This window comes from Medicago sativa, chromosome 5 (assembly GCF_051527215.1).
Source record: "Medicago sativa cultivar Bolivia chromosome 5, Bolivia_mono, whole genome shotgun sequence".
Lineage (NCBI taxonomy): Eukaryota > Viridiplantae > Streptophyta > Magnoliopsida > Fabales > Fabaceae > Medicago > Medicago sativa.
Genome location: NC_140753.1, coordinates 48,689,134 through 48,707,238, shown reverse-complemented (window position 1 = coordinate 48,707,238; position 18,105 = coordinate 48,689,134). Strand labels below are relative to the sequence as shown.

Genomic DNA, 18,105 nt, shown 5'->3' with positions numbered 1-18,105 from the left:
AAAAGGAGAGTGCGATGAGCTTTTGGTGTTCTTACTTACTAGAGTATTAACAACAAATGTATTAGTGGTGTTTAATATGTTTTAAAAAAAAATTTTAGGGAGAAAGAATTTTAAATATAAATTCTGAATTTTTTTATTTTTTTACTACAAATATAAAATTTGACTTGAAATTGTTATTAAATCAAAAAATAATAATAGAAAATGCATGTTGAAAAAAAAAATTGTTATGGATAGAAAAATTCCAAACACCAGTAAAAAAAAACCTTTTAGTTCTTAAAAAGAAAAGTCTGAGAGAATTTTTGTGGTTTATTCACCGGTGAAGGGAAAAAAAACTTTTATTCTTACACAGAAAAGTGTTGCTGATGGTTTTTATATGTGGGTTACTGGTTTGGGCTTTTGTGGGTTGTTGGGTTCTGGTTTGGCTTTTGAGCCCATTCACATATTTTTTGAAAGTATTTAAAATTATGGTGTAAAATGGATAATAAAATATCTTCATTTTTTGTTTTCATTTTTTTTCTTCTATTAATCAATGAATAATACAATATTTCTTGAAGAAAAGAGTTGAGTAAAAAAAAATCTTTTCAAATTCATAAAATGAAATATATTTTTTGATTGGTGCACTTAATTTTTTTAATAATCTATATAAACTAGGGACAATATATTTCACTAATAAAAAATATATAAAGAAGGAAATTTTTCAGGGAATGTTTTTAACAGATTTGTCATTGATAAATATAAAATAAAAAAATAGATAAATATTTTTCACTAATACATTAAAATTAGAAAAATATTTATCACTAATACATTGTACAGTCAAATTTAAAAATGAATTTAAGAATTTAGTTCATTGTGTTATAACATTATATAAGAGCTTAAAAATTGAAGGAAAAAATATGGATTTTTATATACATGAAAAATAATATGGAGTCTTAACTAGCATCACGTAATTTATACAACTTCAAAAAAAAATCGTTGATATATACATATATGTATAATTAAGCTTTAAAAAAATGGTTTTATATATATTCGAAATATAATTTGTAAAAAGTAGAATTCAATATGTGTATGTTTAACTACAAATGTTCATAATTTTATTTCTTCTAAAATATGATTTTTAAGAACAAACTATCTATATAATATTTAAAATACTTATTATTTTATTTAAAAATCTATCTATATGTAAAAACTCTACATAATATAAGTAAAGAAGGTCATTTGGATGAAAATGGTGATAGTAGAGTAGTACAATTTGTCATTGATCAAAAAAATTGTTTCCACTAAAATATTTCTACAATTTAGAATATCGCTTAACTTCAATTCTACAATAATATTGAATCTTCATCAACTAAAATGCACGGGATAAATAGACATTGACAGAATTTCTTCCTGAGGGGGCATATATCATAAGAAAACGTCTTAATGCCCTAATCCCTTTCAATGTAAAAGTCCAAGATTTAGAGGTAAATCCGGTCTATTATTTTACATTTGTAACTAAATGACATCACTTAACTACTATGATGTCATCTAAGTACTGGTTTGTCATTACTTAGTTATTTTCCTCTTCAAAAATAACATTGTGATCACATGCCAACTACATAAAAACACTTTTAGGTTGTTAAAGAAGTGAAAAATTTGCTTTAGTACAAAATATATAATGTGAGAGAAATACTCCAAACTTTTGGCTCTCAAATTTGAAATTCAAATTCCAACTCAACACACTTTTATATCGATACCTCATTTCACTCATTGATCTTCAATAGTTTATAATATAATATTCAATACTCTCTAACAACTTTCTTCTTCTTCTCTCTCTCTCTCTCTCTCTCTCTCTCTCTCTCTCACTCTTACTGTACAATAACCATTTACATTAAATTGAATTTTAAAAAATGAAAGAAATAAAATTAAAAACTGAAATGGTTGACGTAGTAAAGTGAGAACACTTAAATAGTTATCGATCATAAATAATTAAAAATGCATTAACTTAAATAGTTATCGTACAGTAAATAATTAAAAATAACACTTATACATAGAACATTCTGTCATTGATTTTTTTGAAAGAACATTTTGTCATTGATAAATTTTAAAATGATTATTATGCACATGATAATTTAGCAAACATGTTATAAAATTATATAAGTCGAGAATTATTATACACTTGAAAAATTGTCAATTCTAAAAATCTATACAATATAAAAAAGTCTACACAATATAAAAAAGTCTACACACGGGGAATCAAGATTTGTGAATGATAAATATATAAAATACGGGACAAAGATTTGTGAATGATAAATATAAATAGAACTATCATGCATGACACAAACTGTCATTAATAAAATGCACTAAAACGTTGGCATTGATTAAACTAAGTTACCATGCACTTGAAAAGTTTGCAGTTATCCTATTTTAGAATTAACTTAAATGCACGTGTTAAGTTGTCACTAACTAAACTAATAATGATACATAGGACATGTTATCGTTGATACAAAATTTATAATAATTATAATACACGGGCCAAAACCGTTATTGATATAAATTTTTGAATAATTTAAGGGTAAAATCAATTGTAGAAGACAAAAACTACAAATTGTAGCTTCAAGTTGAATAATTTGTACAAGCAAAATCAATTATACTTTAAATCATCCAAACATCATAAAATCAATTATACAACCTCTAGAATCACTCTTGACCCTCTAGATTTGTGAATGGTAAATATAAAAAACACGGGACAAATATTTGTGAATGATAAATATAAAAAATGCAAAACCAAGATTTGTGAATGATAAATATAAAAAATACTGACCATAATTTGTGAATGATAAATATTAAAAAAAAAAAAAAGGGAACCAAAACTTCTGAATGATAAATTTACAAAAAGCATGAGACCATAATTTGTGACTCATAAATTAAAAAAAACACGGGACCAAGATTTGCTAATGATAAAAATAAAAAACATGGAACCAATATTTGTGAATAATAAATATAAAAAACACGGGACTAAGATTTGTGAATGATAAATATAAAAATACAGGACCAATATATATAAATGATAAATATAAAAAAAAAAACGGAGCCAATATTTGTGAAAGATATATCCAAAAAACTTTAGTAAATAATCAATGTGATAATGGTAATTCACATGTGGTAATTCACATATGCATTTAATTTTAATTGATAAAACTATAACTGCACCCGTGCGTCAGCACGGGTATTATTACTAGTTAGAAAATAAAAAGAAAAACTCAAGCTTTGTTCTCTGTGTGCCTTGTTTATGAAAGAGAGTGGTGCTGCCCATAAAATCTACATCACCAAAATCATAGAATTTAGCTAAAATCTAACAACACAATTTCTTTGACTTTTAAGATAGCATGCATTGTCATCCGAATTCAAACCCAATTTAATTTCTTTATACAATGAATTTCATGACAACCCCCATTTTGTTTACAGAACCCATTTGCATTCTAGTATTTGGTTTCGTAGATAGGGCTAGGGCAGTATCCATCAACATTAGCATTGTATTTGTCCAAAAAGGCACAAATTAGTAAACACCCTTCCCCTTTTGTCACTAGCAGATACATAAGGTATGTCAATCGTAATCTTCTTGACGCTATTGGCCACAACTTTGAAGGGCATTGAAAGGGAAGGAAATCCTCCAACAGAAAACTTCTCAACCGTGAAAGTATTATGAGGATTGTTGTTTATATTGTTTCGAGGGTGAGTATTTGTATCCCTTATAAAAATTAAAAATTAACGGTGTTAAGTTGCTGTTAAGTCTTAAAGGGAGGTGTCTATCTATTTTAAAAGAACTTAAGGGAGGTTTGTGTCTACTATAAAACTAGAGGGGGTGTTTGTGTTATTTAAAGAGAACTCAGGGGAGGATTGTGTAATTTTCCCTAATAATAATAATAATAATAATAATAATAATAATAATAATAATAATAATAATAATAATAATAATAATAATAATAATAATAATAATGAGAAAGTTGCTTCGAAAGAAATTTAGCGGATATGTTCACCAAGTCATTACCTAGATCAAGGTTCAAGCAATGCTTTGACTTGATCAAGTTTGTTGAACAATAATTCATGGATGTAGAGGACGGTAAAATGGTTCATGGTTAAATTGACATCACCACTAATTTAGAGTCAAGGTGGAGAAATGTTAAAATTGGCATAAAATTTGGTGATGAAGGTTCGTCGAAAATGGCAGCTTGATTAGTTGCAATCTAGTGTGACTTAAGTGCTGGAAGATTGGTTTGGCTAGTCATAAATCATGGCGAGATTTCTTGCAATCATGGCACGATTGTGGATTAGGTTGGCAACGGTAATGTGTGCTAGTTAAAGATTGTGACGCGATCCATGCAAATCATGGCGCGATATGGCCTGAGTCTGGGGTAATATATTATCTTTTATTCATCATTTTTTTTAGTAGCTTCAAGAGAAAGAATCTTGAAAAACTAGATGAGAGAACTTTTAAGGAACTTAGAGTCTAAAAGTTGAATGTTTTTAGGTGAGATTCTTGGGTCGGGAAACATTTCTCAAACACCTTGGGTAGTGAAAATCTCATTTGGGAAATGATCAAAAAGCTCTCTCTTTAGAATTAATTGTGGGTTTGAGTGACTTCAAAAAATGGATAGAAATTAAGGTTTGTTCTGTGAAAGTTTGGAATCTTGTAAACTCTTTGCATCACTTATCTTCATGGCTTAATTGCATGTTTTGTCCCTTATGTTTATTTTAGGTTTTAAGTTGGTCCCTTTTGTTTTAAAAGTTTCAAGTTGGTCCCTTATGCTTTAACAGTTTCAAGTTGGTTCAAAACGTTACTCACATTATAATAAGTTAGTCCCTTCCATCACTTACTGTTTAAAGATTTAGGTTACCAATATGGGTGATGGAGTTTAACTTATTTAAAAAATCAATTTTAAAACATTTTTAATTTTTTTTCTTTTATTAAACTTGATATCATGTCGCGGACGAAACTAACTTTATTCCAATGTGAGTAATGTTTTGGACCAACATGAAACCTTTAAAACGTAAGGGACCAACTTGAAACTTTTAAAACATAAGGGACCAACTTAAAACCTAAAATAAACATAAGAGATCAAACATACAATTAGAGAGCTTCTCCCTCGCCCAGACGTAGAACATATTAGTCTAAACTAGATAAACAAATATTGATGGATGGTCGGAAGGCGTTTCAGGCAAATTAGTCCCAAACCTCATATGATAATGTGGGCTAGATGGTTGGAAGGCATTTCGAGGCAAATTAGTCCCAAACCTTTTTTGAAGAGGAAGTATTGCCTCACATCCCTATGTTTATACTTTGACCTTAAATGAAACTACCTAGTTTACCCTTTTACTTGCTCACCTCCACCTTTTTGAGAAAAGCTTTCTAACTAACAAACATAAGTGCATTACTGTAACCCTTCTATGCCAAACATATTGGAAACGTTTCAATTTTCCATGGCAAAAGTATGAGTTTCGATTTTTCTTTCCTCGACAAACGTTTCAATTTTGTTTAAATTACCGAAATTATTTGACTGAGGTTTTCTGGGTTTGCCATGGTCACTTAGCTTCCTAGAAATCGTTTTCTAGTGTCAGGTTCACGAAATCATTTAGCACTTGTGCTTCGATTGCATTCCGGAAAGCGAATGTAAAGCATTCTGATTGATTGTTTCCAGAACTATTTCTTCGATGTTTTCGGTTCAAGCTGCGTTTACCACTTCTTTTTTATATAAACTTTTTTTAATGAAAGAAAGGATGCAAGTGAAACTTTTTCTGGGATCAGGCTGTTATTGTTTTCTAGTTTACTATTATTTTATATGTTAATTCTCTGTCTTTGAGACATATATAATAATTACTCATCCTTTGAATCTACAAGAAACAAAATCTGGTTTTTCTGCATCGTTGAATTGCATGTGGACAAGGGGAAAAGCATGATTTTTTTTATTGAAAGTCACTTGTTGTGTTATTTCTTATTGTTCAACCTTATTATCAAAAACTATATTTCACTTATTTAAAAGCATGAAAGTTGAGACAACTTTATTTAAAAAATCATCTAAAACTATATTTCTTATTGTTCAAATATATATAAGTTGATAATATTATATTTAGATTTACTGATGAAACTCTTCGATGATTTTTCTTATTCTCAGATCATAATAACAAATCAAAATCCTCTTATTATTAATTTAAAAATAAAATACAAGTGCACGTTTTTGTAAAAGACATTGACCTTTAATTCTATCACATAAACAAACAAAAGCCACCACCCCAAGTCTAGCCAATATTACAACACTATCACACAAAAAAGAGAAATAACAATTTTGCTTCTTAATCAAATATCTCAATTATCATCTTCATAGACCTCAATGTTCACATTCCCAGCTAATAGACTCGCTTTCCAACTTTCTTCTTCACTACTCTTTATTATGATATCAGGTCATCAATAGTTCATTCAAAAGAAAACAAAACAAAAAAAAGTAAGAACAGTATATTATATATAAATAAATATATAATTAAAGCAGAAAAATAGATAGGTAGACCATATAAATTAAAGCATCAAGATATAATTTCACATAATAAGTAAGTCATAGGATTGTTATTCCCTATTTATTTTATTTTTTTGATAGAATGATAATCCCTATTACTTCTTATTGTTAGAGGAACATAATATAATTTACTATTTAGATATTTTGCAAAAATGTATAGAATATTGTAAAATATCTCCTAAAAAATAATAATTTTCTTAACAAAACATGAATTAAATATGAATTTTATATTTTTTGCATTTAAAAATTCATATTTAATTCATGTTTTGTTAAAAAAAATAATTTTTTTTGAAGAGATTCTTATAATATTATAATTTTTTCTGCAAAATATTATTAAAAAAATATGAATTTTACATGAGTTTACTTTAAAGGAGGGACCAAGAGTGAAAATAGAAAACTTTTTGGAGACTAAAAGTCGAAGAAATTTTTTAGAGTGACTAATACGAAAAGTTAATATATTTATAGCGACTAAAAACATATTTAACCCTAAAAAACACATTAGAGAGACGTTTTTAAAAAGCTATGTAATGATCATTAATTGAAATGAAAATCATATGTCATGGATATATATAGACTCACGGGTGAGTTTGCAGTTGTTGTTTAAGTTTCCGATTTTGGGCCATCAATGCTTCACGTTCTTTCTTGTGGTCTACTTTCTTTTTAAAGTGCTGATTCTGTATCCTTATTTGTTCATTGGTGGGTGGTAGTACTGGTCGTCTTCCTCCGCAACACAAAAATGGCATAATGGCGTAGAAATGTGAAACTAAAGGTTCTCAAAATAAGTTTGTGTATATCCAAATTATCTCACCATTAGAAGTTATTTATATCATTGAGTGATTGCTAGTTGCTATGCTACAATTATACTACCTTATTGTCTTAGTCATACATAGCCACCTAATTTGACGTGCCATGTTAATTTTATGTGAAATGCGATGGTAACATTGTTGTTGAAAACATTTTTAAATTGAAAGCAGCTCCCCCTGGGTAATCATCCAAACAAGTGTTTCCAATAATGTAGTCGTTGTAAAACTTTAATTTAATGTAATGTTTGATTCTCGGGATAAATATTTTTTCGTCAAAGAATCAAAGATACAATAATAATATGTACCAATCACTGCGTTGGTCTTAAAATATGATATTCGAGGATGCACGTATGATGCTATTGCCAACGTCTTCTAGTTTAGTAAGGTGACGTACGTTTTACACAATGACATCACTATATATGAGGAAATACTTGTTTTGGCAAATTGATCTTAAATCAACGCACCCACCACGGTTGTCAAGTTATACCGATACATGTCTCTTACCATGGGAGGGAGATGTTAGAACCAAATATAATTTAATTATTAAACCCTAGAATCAATCGAAAGCTTCTTGAATTCATTATAAACGAATAGTATTGTGGTTTGCCCTTCTATAGATCAACACATTCCCTTGAGAGAACCACTTTTATCCATTCTATATGATTATGTTTGATGATGTAGACTACTAGAAAAAATGTGTGACCTGGGATCATGCATCCTCATTTATAATCCAAATTCGGGTTAACCATCGATACTATTTAGTCTCTATAAATTAAAGGTTCACACCGTATTAAATATTTATAAGCCCGCATAAGTCAAACCTTATTAGATCCCTTTCAATTGAAATTAAGTTAACTAGTTAAGTGACAATTAACAATACATAAATATCTAAGAAAGTTCAATATATACTTGATTGTATCTGATAAAAAGACGAATGCCGACACGGTGCTAGACGGTGGTTGTAAGCAGTCCTTTGGCTGGATTGACGGGGTGTGTGTACCTGCAAACACTTTGACACTCAAGCCAGTATTGAGTTTAGAAGAGGGGGGTTAGCAGGGTAGAAAAGAATTTAACCTTGGGGACTGCTGAGAGTCTCCTTTATATAGTGTGGAGGCGTAGGAGCCATTGTAAGGCACATGTGGGGCTCTACAGTTACGAATTTGTGGGAATCGTCACCGCCGAGCGAGCTTCGCGGGAATGTGGGAGGAGACGTTATCATTCAGGTTTGACCTGACATGCTACGAGCAACCCCTCGCGGGGAGGGGTGTGTTGCGAGTAGGTGACCCAAATGCGGGATTTTGATCTTATTGGATTAGGCCTATAAATATGGGCCTTAAAGTGTTTTGCTCAATTCAGAACAGTAGCCTCCCAAGTCATTGCTCTTGATTAAGAGTGATGATTCAAGGACAAAGCCAGTATCTGAATTGAGGGTGCTGCTCGTTGAACACTTCTTAAAGATGGCGACCTTCAACTTCATACAAGTTTTCCGTGCTCATGAGAAGCTGTTTGAGCAAAGAGTTTTGTGTCTGCAGGGAGCAGTGGCGCTCGTAAATTTGTTAGCTCATCTACGAGGTACTCCTGTTTATTCTAGAAGTACTCGAGATAAGCTTAGAAGTAAGTGCTCGCCCAACTGATTCTTGGGTGATGCGATCAACATATTTCCTCGTCGAGGAGTTGGTCGCTTGTCTTCTCAGCATTTAATGCGCGTACCTCGAGGACGAGACCGAGGGGACATGATAGAGGGGAGGGCTATCGTATACATTTTGTTACTCCGTAGTCATTGTTGACATTAATCAAACATGTTCATCGGCTAAAGATTGCACGGGTATACAATAGATTGGCTTGTTGATAACATCTTCAATAAACTTATGCTCTTCGTATACAATAGATTGCTCGTCATAAGAGATGATATTTTAGCAGCTCAAATGTTGGTTCTACGTAGTGTGTATCAAAAGAAAATATTCTCCGAGGACGTTCACACACAGACAAATATCGACATACCTAATACATCTTTATTTCATCAAAATATTCAAAATTGTTGCTTCCATATCCCTAATTATAGAAATTTGATGTAACACGATCATGTCATCTGTTTACGAATTTAGACAGATAATTGATAGACCGTGACTGGTTGCACCATTCTACATTAATATGAATATTATACTTTAACAACAACTTATTATATGGTACATATCAATCAGAAGCACGGGTAAATAAAGTGAATTTAAATGTTTTTATCATTATAATGGAAATATAATCATATAAACTATCAAAAGTTAATACTTTCTTTTTAGTCAAGATCAAAAGTTAATACTTTAGGAACGGGCAAAAATAACAGATTTTTTTATTAATATCAATGGACATAGTTTATAGTTTTATGATAGAATCTCTTAAAAAAAAGTTTTATGATAGAAGACATGAATAACCTCTTAATGGCAAAGAATCAAATTGAGGAATTTTATATAATTTACGGACTTTATTAAAAAAAATTTAAAGAATTTAGTTCATAACATCTTATTAGCAAAGAATTAAATTGACAAATTTATTGACTATTTATAAAAAAAAAAAAATTATAGACTAAATGGACGAAAGAGTGATAAATATAGACTAAATTGATGATTTATTTTATTATTCAATACTTAACATTCCTTGACAAAAATGTTCTACATGTTATATACTTCCATTTTTTTCAAATGAATAATTTTCTCATCCAATTATCCAATTGATTTTTCTAGCCAATGTAAAGAAAAACCTGACAACTTAGCTATCGATAGACTATAGTTTTTATTTGACATCACTAGGTTATAATTTTTTTTTAAGGATCAATAGGTTATATATAGTTATATACAATGAAATATGAATGCAATATCAAGTACGTCCAGCTTTTGATGTTTTTGGTCAACAAATTACAGGCCTTAGATCTAGCTCCATTTGCGCAAAGATATGAAGCTACTCCATGTTGAATAACAAAAATATTGTAAAAAAACTCAGTTTGGAAACAACTTTAGAAAGATTATATATATTAAAATATAAACGTGAAATCACCAAGAACTACAATATACGGCAATAGGTCCATTTTTCTTATCCCGACCTGCACTTATTGAATTTTTATAACATGTACTTGTTAAATAATAGAAAGAAAAAAAATCCAAAACAGAACCTCCTTTTTCTTTTCATTTTCTCTCAATTGTTGCCAAAATAGCTTTTCTTTTTCTCGCAATTGTTGCCAAATGAAATTCACAAACAAAGAAATAAAAGAATAGGAAAAAAAAAAAAAAAACCTTTGTTGATTTCATATTGTAAAGAGAGATCTAATAAAAAAAGATACACAAAAAAAAAAAAAAGGTAAAGTTTAGTGCGATAAAGGCGCCACTTAAGAGAAAGAGAGAAGCAAATGGAGCTGTTCCATAATGGAGTAGATGTAGAAGGAGTATTAACATTTGTAATCACTTATGTTGTTCTCTTCGTCATGTTTCCCTTGCAGCCTTGTATTGTAGCGAGTTAGTGAATACTTTGTTAATGGCCATGTCCACAATGGCATTGATTATTACGGATCAATGAAGCCAATCCTTGCATTACATATGTGATCAATTATATGTTTACTGGATTTTCTCTTTCATGGTGCAATACTTGTTACTTAGTTTTTTGGTGTTGTTGTTCCTCCACCTGTGGCCAAATAGAAGAAAGCTTGAAAAGTAATTGTTCATCTTTGCTACTTTCTCTTTTCTTGTTTTAAAAAGGATATGTGCTACTAATACAATATCAATTTTTTAATTAAGAAACTGATTTTTTTTAGGTCACATTTTTTTAAGCAAAGGAAATACTAGTAGATTAAGAAAAAAAGAGAATCAAGGACTTGGGGGATGGGGGAACCAGACCTAATAAATCCGTACACTGTAATAGTTAATACAGATCATTGTTATCAAAAACGCGACTTAAGTCCCAAAATCCAGGTTTTTGCGACTTTGCATAGCTTCAACGACTCAAATCCCTAGCAAAGTCCCAAAAACAGGCAAAATCCTATCAAAATCGCACAAAATCGTGAAATCCGTTCAAAAACACTTGAGGCAACTCTCTCAATGTCTCTCTATTCAACATCTTCCAACTCTCTCATTCCCCATCGGCCCCAAACCCAGATCGGAGATTTTGAGGAGAAGAATGGTTTGAAGCTTTCAAGTTATGGAGGGGATAACATCAACGGTGAGGCATTTGATGAGAAATCCAGGACACCGGGTCCGATTCGTGCTTATTGTCAAGCTGCAGCTACTCTGAATCTTCTCAGAGCTATTTCTACTGCTATGCAGAGGGTTACTCAGTGGAACTTCGATTTCACTGAACAAAGTGAGCAAGGAGACAGGTAAATTTTAAAACTTTTCTTAAGCTTTTGTGATTCTTACTTGTTAAAAGGTTTCCTTGATCTATTTTTTAGTTTCTGGTTTTGTTATTCAAATTAGTCTGGTATTTGTTGTTATTGATTTGATTTGTGAAGATTTTACTGCTTTCAACTATTGATGAAGTTATTTTATTTTAACTTATAAACTTTGAATTAAGTCTAAAGGGGATTAATCTGATTCTTGAATGTGATAGTACATGGTGAGCGTTTATCATAATTCAGATTGTGTTTATTGTATATCTACAGCTTGAAAAAAAGTTTCATTATAATGTGATATGATATACGAGTAAAGATTTTTTTTTCTTAACAAGACCTAGCTCAATTAATAATTTCAATATTAATTATTAATTTGGACGTCTTTATCAAAGTTTAAACCTAAAACCTCATAATTATGTTTGTGAATCATGGTTTGCAATTTCATATATGGGAAAGAAAAAAAAAGACCCGTACCTACATTTTTTTCAAGCTGGCCGTCTTTATATTATTTATATAACCAACAATTATAGTACTAGATATCTACATTTCTTTTAAGAAATTAAGATCACCTTAACCCCTAATTTAAGCATGTTACCTTGCAAAAAATAAAATAAAAATAGAAACATGCCTCTTATTTAAAGTATATTTCACATTTTTATGTGTATATTCTCCTTGTTGAGCATTTTTGGTTGATATTTCAAAGTAATTTTTATTAGATATATATATATAGGTATCTCCTATATGTGAAAAATTAACGAGTTTTCGCCAATAAAATAAGAAATACCAATGATATATTAGTTGACTTTTTCTTTTTGACATTATTTTTTCAAAACATCATCATTATTATTATTATTATTAGATAAAAGTTTATATATATTGTCTCCTCTTATATAGATTAAGCTAAAGTCTAACCAAAAGTTAGAACAAATATTAAAAAGTTGCCTCAAAACGAAAAATTAACATTTAAAATTTAGGGTTAAATATGTTTTTGGTCCCTATAAATATACCAATTTTTCATTTTAATCCCTCTAAAATTTTTCTTCAACTTTTAGTCCATATAAAATTTTCAATCACTACTTTTGGTCCCTATTTTTAAGTTAATTTTAGTATTTTTTTTTTAATGAAATTGTGCAAAAATGTGTTGAATATTGTAAAAATATTTCCCAAATAAAATTAGAATTTTTTAACAAAACATAAATTTAATATGAATTTTTAACCATAAAAAAATATAAAAATTCATATTAAATTCATGTTTTGTTAAAAAATTCTAAAATTTTTTTGGGAGAGATTCTTATAATATTATGAATTTTTTGAAAAATTTTATTCAAAAATATGAATTCTACATATGAGTTTACTTTAAAGGAGGGACCAAAAGTGAAGATGGAAAATTTTTTAGGGATTAAAAGTTAAAGGAAAATTTTAGAGGGACTAAAATGAAAAGTTTGTATATTTATAGGGAGAAAAATACATATTTAACCCTAAAATTTAAAGTTTATTGATTCTCACATATGTGGCCTTTGGACGCAATCCAAACCTGGAAACATGAATCGATCCAATCACCCTTTCACAAAATTTAATTAAAGAGACAATTGTCGTCTCTTGAAAAATGGTAAATGTAAATCTCTTGTGTTCTCTAAACTCTAAGGTCTTCTTACTAGTTGATAGAATAAAGTTTATCTCGTGAAAATTCTTTAGATAAGCAATCTGGTTAATTTGTTGTTCCTCCTATTTCTAAGTGGAGAGTGAATTATATATGTTCTGTCCTAGAGCCAATAGAGTCTAGTGGGGTGTTCATGGAGGGCCAGGTGGCTTTGAGTGGCAATTTTTCGAGCGTCTCTATCAAGTGGTGATCTTCTCTTGTCTCTCCCCGATCTGGTGTGTATACCATAAATCTTTTACATAAAAACAATTTTTATTTTTAATAATTGTCACACAAAATGATGATTGGTAGATAATTTATACAATTGAATGATTTGATTCTTAGTATTAATTCTTTTACAAATGATAATTTTTTTTACTTGTACAAATGACACTCGTTAGCAGCATGAATTTTTATTTATTTTACTTTTCTTTTTATGTTTATGTTCAAGTTTATCAAATTTGAGATACGTGGCAATTAGCAAGTTGCATTGTGCTTAATTGATTATTTTTATTTTTATTTATTAAGGATCATTGGAGCAGTTTTATAGTTGAAGATGATTTCAAGTTCATAGCTAGAAATGGATTAAATGCAGTTAGAATTCCAGTGGGTTGGTGGATAACAAGTGATCCAACTCCACCATGGCCTTACGTCGGAGGTTCCTTACACGCACTAGACAATGCCTTCTCATGGACCAAGTAAGTTCATTAACTAACTATAAGTCGGTTATGGTATTTTAAAGTGATTGCTCAATAACTCCTTCAAATTGGTCAATCGATGATTTGGATCGTCATATTTTATGAGTAAACTGCGATCGAGTTGTAACTTCCGATGATTGTTTCTTTCTTTTTTAAAATGTGAACAATTTGAAGACATTGCAGAGAAATTGTCGTAATTTTATTCTGCTTTAGATGGATTCTAAACTCAATGGTTTGATTTCATTGGTTAAGCATATTAACTTATTTACCTTGTGGTGATGAATCATGTTATTATTTTTTAAAAGCTAAAGTAGTTTTACAAAATCACGGTGGTTTACCATGATTTTTACAAATTCACCATAAAGCTAAACATGCACTTAGTAATATTGTTGATTAGGTCTTTTTTGGCATTCTCAACTTTACAAATATCTTGATTAATGATGAACTTTGAAAGTTAACATAACATTGTAACAAGTGGTATCCTTATAAAAATTTATATGCAGAAAATATGGATTGAAAATCATTATTGATCTTCATGCTGCACCTGGTTCTCAAAATGGCTTTCAACATAGCTCTTCAAGAGATGGTTCACAAGAATGGGGACAATCAGATGAAAATATTCAGCAAACAGTTGATGTTATAAGCTTCCTAACAGCAAGGTTAATACATATAGTATTTGCACATTGATTCATAATAATCCACACATTATATGTTACGATTTTCGAATTGATGATTTACCACATGTGTCCTATATTTCTATGCGTCGCAGGTATACGAAAAACCCTAGTCTATATGCAGTTGAACTCTTAAACGAACCCCTCTCTCCTGGTGTAACCCTAGAGACCTTAAACAAGTACTACAAGGCTGGTTACGGCGCGGTGCGTAAACACTCCACCACTACCTATGTGGTTATGTCAAATAGGCTAGGAATCTCAGAACCCAAGGAACTCTTTCCTCTTGCCAATGGCCTTATGAGGTCTGTAATTGATGTTCACTACTACAACATCTTCAATGATTTGTTTGAAAACATGTCTGCTCAACAGAACGTTGATTTTATTTACAACAATCGTTCATCGGAGTTGAATTTTATTACAACATCGAATGGTCCTCTTACTTTCGTCGGTAAGTCTTAAATTTTTTCATTATAATTCTCCATATGAATGTAGTTTGATTTCAATCATCACTTTAAAATATTCTTTTAAAATAGTTATTTTAATTACAATCAAATAGTTTATAGATTAATTTTACAAATTCAACAGACATAAATTGATCAAATACACAATTTGTCAACATTGGACATTCAAAGATACAATGATATACAATATTTTAAAATATTTATGTTGTATTGATTTATGAAAAATATAAAATTTCATGTCATCAAAGTTTTTGTGCTTATCTTTCTTGTTTCTGAAATGAATAAATTTTGAATTCAAGGTGAATGGGTTTCTGATTGGCGAGTCAAAGATGCCACAAAAGAGGACTTCCAAAGATTTGGCAAAGCACAAATGGATGTTTTTGGTCAAGCAACATTTGGTTGGTCTTACTGGGCTTTTAAGAATGCAAACCAACATTGGAGTCTTGAATGGATGATTAATAATGGTTACATCAAGCTTTAGAAAGATGTCTCTTTAATTAGACCCAAAAATAAAGCTAGCTTGTTTTGGTGATGTAATTTTGATCTCTTTTGTGATCGGTTCTTTGTGATCCGCATGGTGACAATTATTTAAATAAAGAACAATTATTTAAGTCGGGATTTTAACAACAATGATTGATACAATATTGCACTATTGAATAAGTCATTTTGTAGAGAAGAAGATAAAAGATGAACTGAATCTTATTCCAATCTATTATCAAAGAGTAAAAACAACAGAATTTATAGAAGGCTATAACAACTCTATAGCTCATCCATACAGCTTCACCTATTGTGAACTAGTGAGAAGAAGCTTCCACTTGCTTAGTTGGAAATCCTTGAGATATATCCTTTTCCTTATTCTCAGCAATTGGATCTTTAATTCTCTCATCACTGTGATAGTTTAATATGGTGTAAGAACAATTATTTAAATAAAGAACAACAAAATTTATAGTTACCCCTATAAAATCGGAATAGGAATGTGTGATTTCCATGTTTTAATACTAGGATTAATCATTGTTGCTCTTATATCAAAATTTATTGTATTTTGGTCCTCATATTTTATCATGCTCACATAAATAGTTCTTTCTTTTTTAAAATTGAACATTTTTATTCTCATGCATCACATTTTTTCTAGTTTTGGTCCCAACCATATATATTTTGGCCTAAAAATGGTGATGTTGGCCTAAAAAATCCCAAATGTTTGCCTTAATCGCAAATTATTTTTTTCAGCCCAATAAAATAATCACACTTTTTAGTCCTCAAATAATGATCGTGCAAGCAATTATAATTCTAGTTGTAACATCAACACATTTTTTGAAAGTTTTTTTTTTTTTTTTTGCAGACATACATGTTTAGAATATCATAGAATGTTTGTTCACAGAAATGAATTCAAAATTTGATTTCTATATACAGATATTTGCGAAGTTAAACTTAATCATTTGGACTTTAAAAAAATATTATGAAAATCATCCCATGTTATAAAAATCTAATTTATGTGTCAAGAAAAGAAATAAACATAAATTTTAAGAAAATTGTAATTGAATATTTTTGTATTCCTTTTAATTTATAAATTGTGTTCTAATAGTAACTTTGTTACATGTATTCCATTTTTCTAACAATTTGTTGCACGTGCTTCTAATTTTATTTTCGTTTAAAAAAAATTAAAATTAAAATTATCATTAATTAGTTTATTTTAAGAAGCCAAACTAGCTCAATGAAATTAACACCGAGGATAATTGAATCTAAGATTTTTAGATGAACAAAGTTCAATGTCTCAAGCGAATACCAACAAATCAACTGAAACGCGTTGAAAATTATTAATTAATTAAAGTGATATTAAAATAATTTTACAACTTTTAAAAAAAATAAAAAAATAAAAAAATAAATAATTTTACAAGGTGAATACCTAAACACTGAATTTTTTTCCTAGACAAATAGCTTTCCAAGACAGAAGTGAAAATCATGTGTTGCAAAACCTTACCACGGGTCAGTTTCCTGTTGTTGTTGTTGTTGAAGTTTCTGTTGTTGAGCATTCAGTTTGTCTATTTTCTGTTGTAACTTGTCATTATGTATCCTTATCTGATCATTGGTGAGTCGTCTTCTGAAACACAAAAATGGCATAATGGCACAGAAATGTGAAACTGAAGTCTCAAAAGAAGGTTGTGTATATCCAAATTATCTCACCATTAGCTAGTAGTTATTTATATCATTGAATGGTTGCTAGTTGTTACTTACTCTACAATTAGATTATACCTATATTGTCTTATTCATATACTTAGCCGCCTAATTTGACGTTTCAATGGTTAATTTTTTTTTTTTTTTGGTGAAATTTCAATGGTTAATTTTATATGAAATAAGATTGTAACATTCTTGTTAATAACATTTTTAAATTTGAAGCAGCTTACCTCCATAATCATCCAAACAAGTGTTGCCAATAATATTTTCGTTGGAGAACAATATTTTATTTGGTAGCAATGCATGAGTTGCTTCTCTTGCATGAATCTTTTTTTAAAGAAACAATATTAACTTTATACCATCCACTCCGATTGTTACGAGTGTTCAGACAAAATTTTGGCACCCACCATGAACTTGCTTAGGTATTAGGTAATTTAATATTCGAGGATTTTGCTATGGTGACGCTTAAAATGGTGACGTTAAACTATGACACCATCGTCGGGAAATATGATTTTTTTTTTTTTTTGGTAATAGAAGCTAATACAAACAGAAAAAACAAACAGAAAAACAGAAAACAACAGAAACTAGGCCCTAGAAAAGTAGGTGCCCGAGGCGTCGCTCCTAATCAAAGGCAAAAGGTCGGCAGGAAGGGACAGATGCACGGTGAAACTTTCTTGAGAGGAAGCTCCCATTTTGGCCAAAAAATCAGCACACTGATTACCCTCCCGAAGGGTATGGTGAAGA

At 29.9% G+C, this 18,105-nt stretch overlaps 1 protein-coding gene and 2 long non-coding RNA genes across 3 annotated transcripts; 1 reads left to right on the top strand and 2 right to left on the bottom strand.

Annotated features, from left to right (window-relative positions):
* Positions 1-6,153: 6,153 nt before the first annotated feature.
* LOC146922620 (uncharacterized) lies at positions 6,154-7,337 on the bottom strand. The gene is made up of 2 exons (XR_015012535.1): positions 7,125-7,337; positions 6,154-6,418 (listed from the first exon to the last, which is right to left on the bottom strand). It is a non-coding gene; the product is annotated as an uncharacterized LOC146922620 (long non-coding RNA).
* A 4,090-nt stretch (positions 7,338-11,427) lies between these two features.
* Positions 11,428-15,807, top strand: LOC146922619 (putative glucan 1,3-beta-glucosidase A). Its single transcript, XM_085711575.1, has 5 exons — positions 11,428-11,705; positions 13,881-14,054; positions 14,558-14,713; positions 14,824-15,176; positions 15,489-15,807. The coding sequence occupies exons 1-5, from the start codon at positions 11,428-11,430 to the stop codon at positions 15,668-15,670; spliced, it is 1,143 nt and encodes a 380-aa protein (XP_085567701.1). The 3' UTR covers positions 15,671-15,807.
* A 63-nt stretch (positions 15,808-15,870) lies between these two features.
* Positions 15,871-17,327, bottom strand: LOC146922618 (uncharacterized). The gene is made up of 2 exons (XR_015012534.1): positions 17,168-17,327; positions 15,871-16,077 (listed from the first exon to the last, which is right to left on the bottom strand). It is a non-coding gene; the product is annotated as an uncharacterized LOC146922618 (long non-coding RNA).
* Between the last annotated feature and the right edge of the window lie 778 nt (positions 17,328-18,105).

Bases quoted from the DNA above. Each gene is read 5' to 3' on its own strand.
- LOC146922619 (XM_085711575.1), top strand. From the start codon at position 11,428: ATGTCTCTCTATTCAACATCTTCCAACTCTCTCATTCCCCATCGGCCC. The intron at 14,055-14,557 runs GTAAGTTCATTA...ATTTATATGCAG, and splicing joins AATGCCTTCTCATGGACCAA to AAAATATGGATTGAAAATCA. The intron at 15,177-15,488 runs GTAAGTCTTAAA...TTTGAATTCAAG, and splicing joins TGGTCCTCTTACTTTCGTCG to GTGAATGGGTTTCTGATTGG.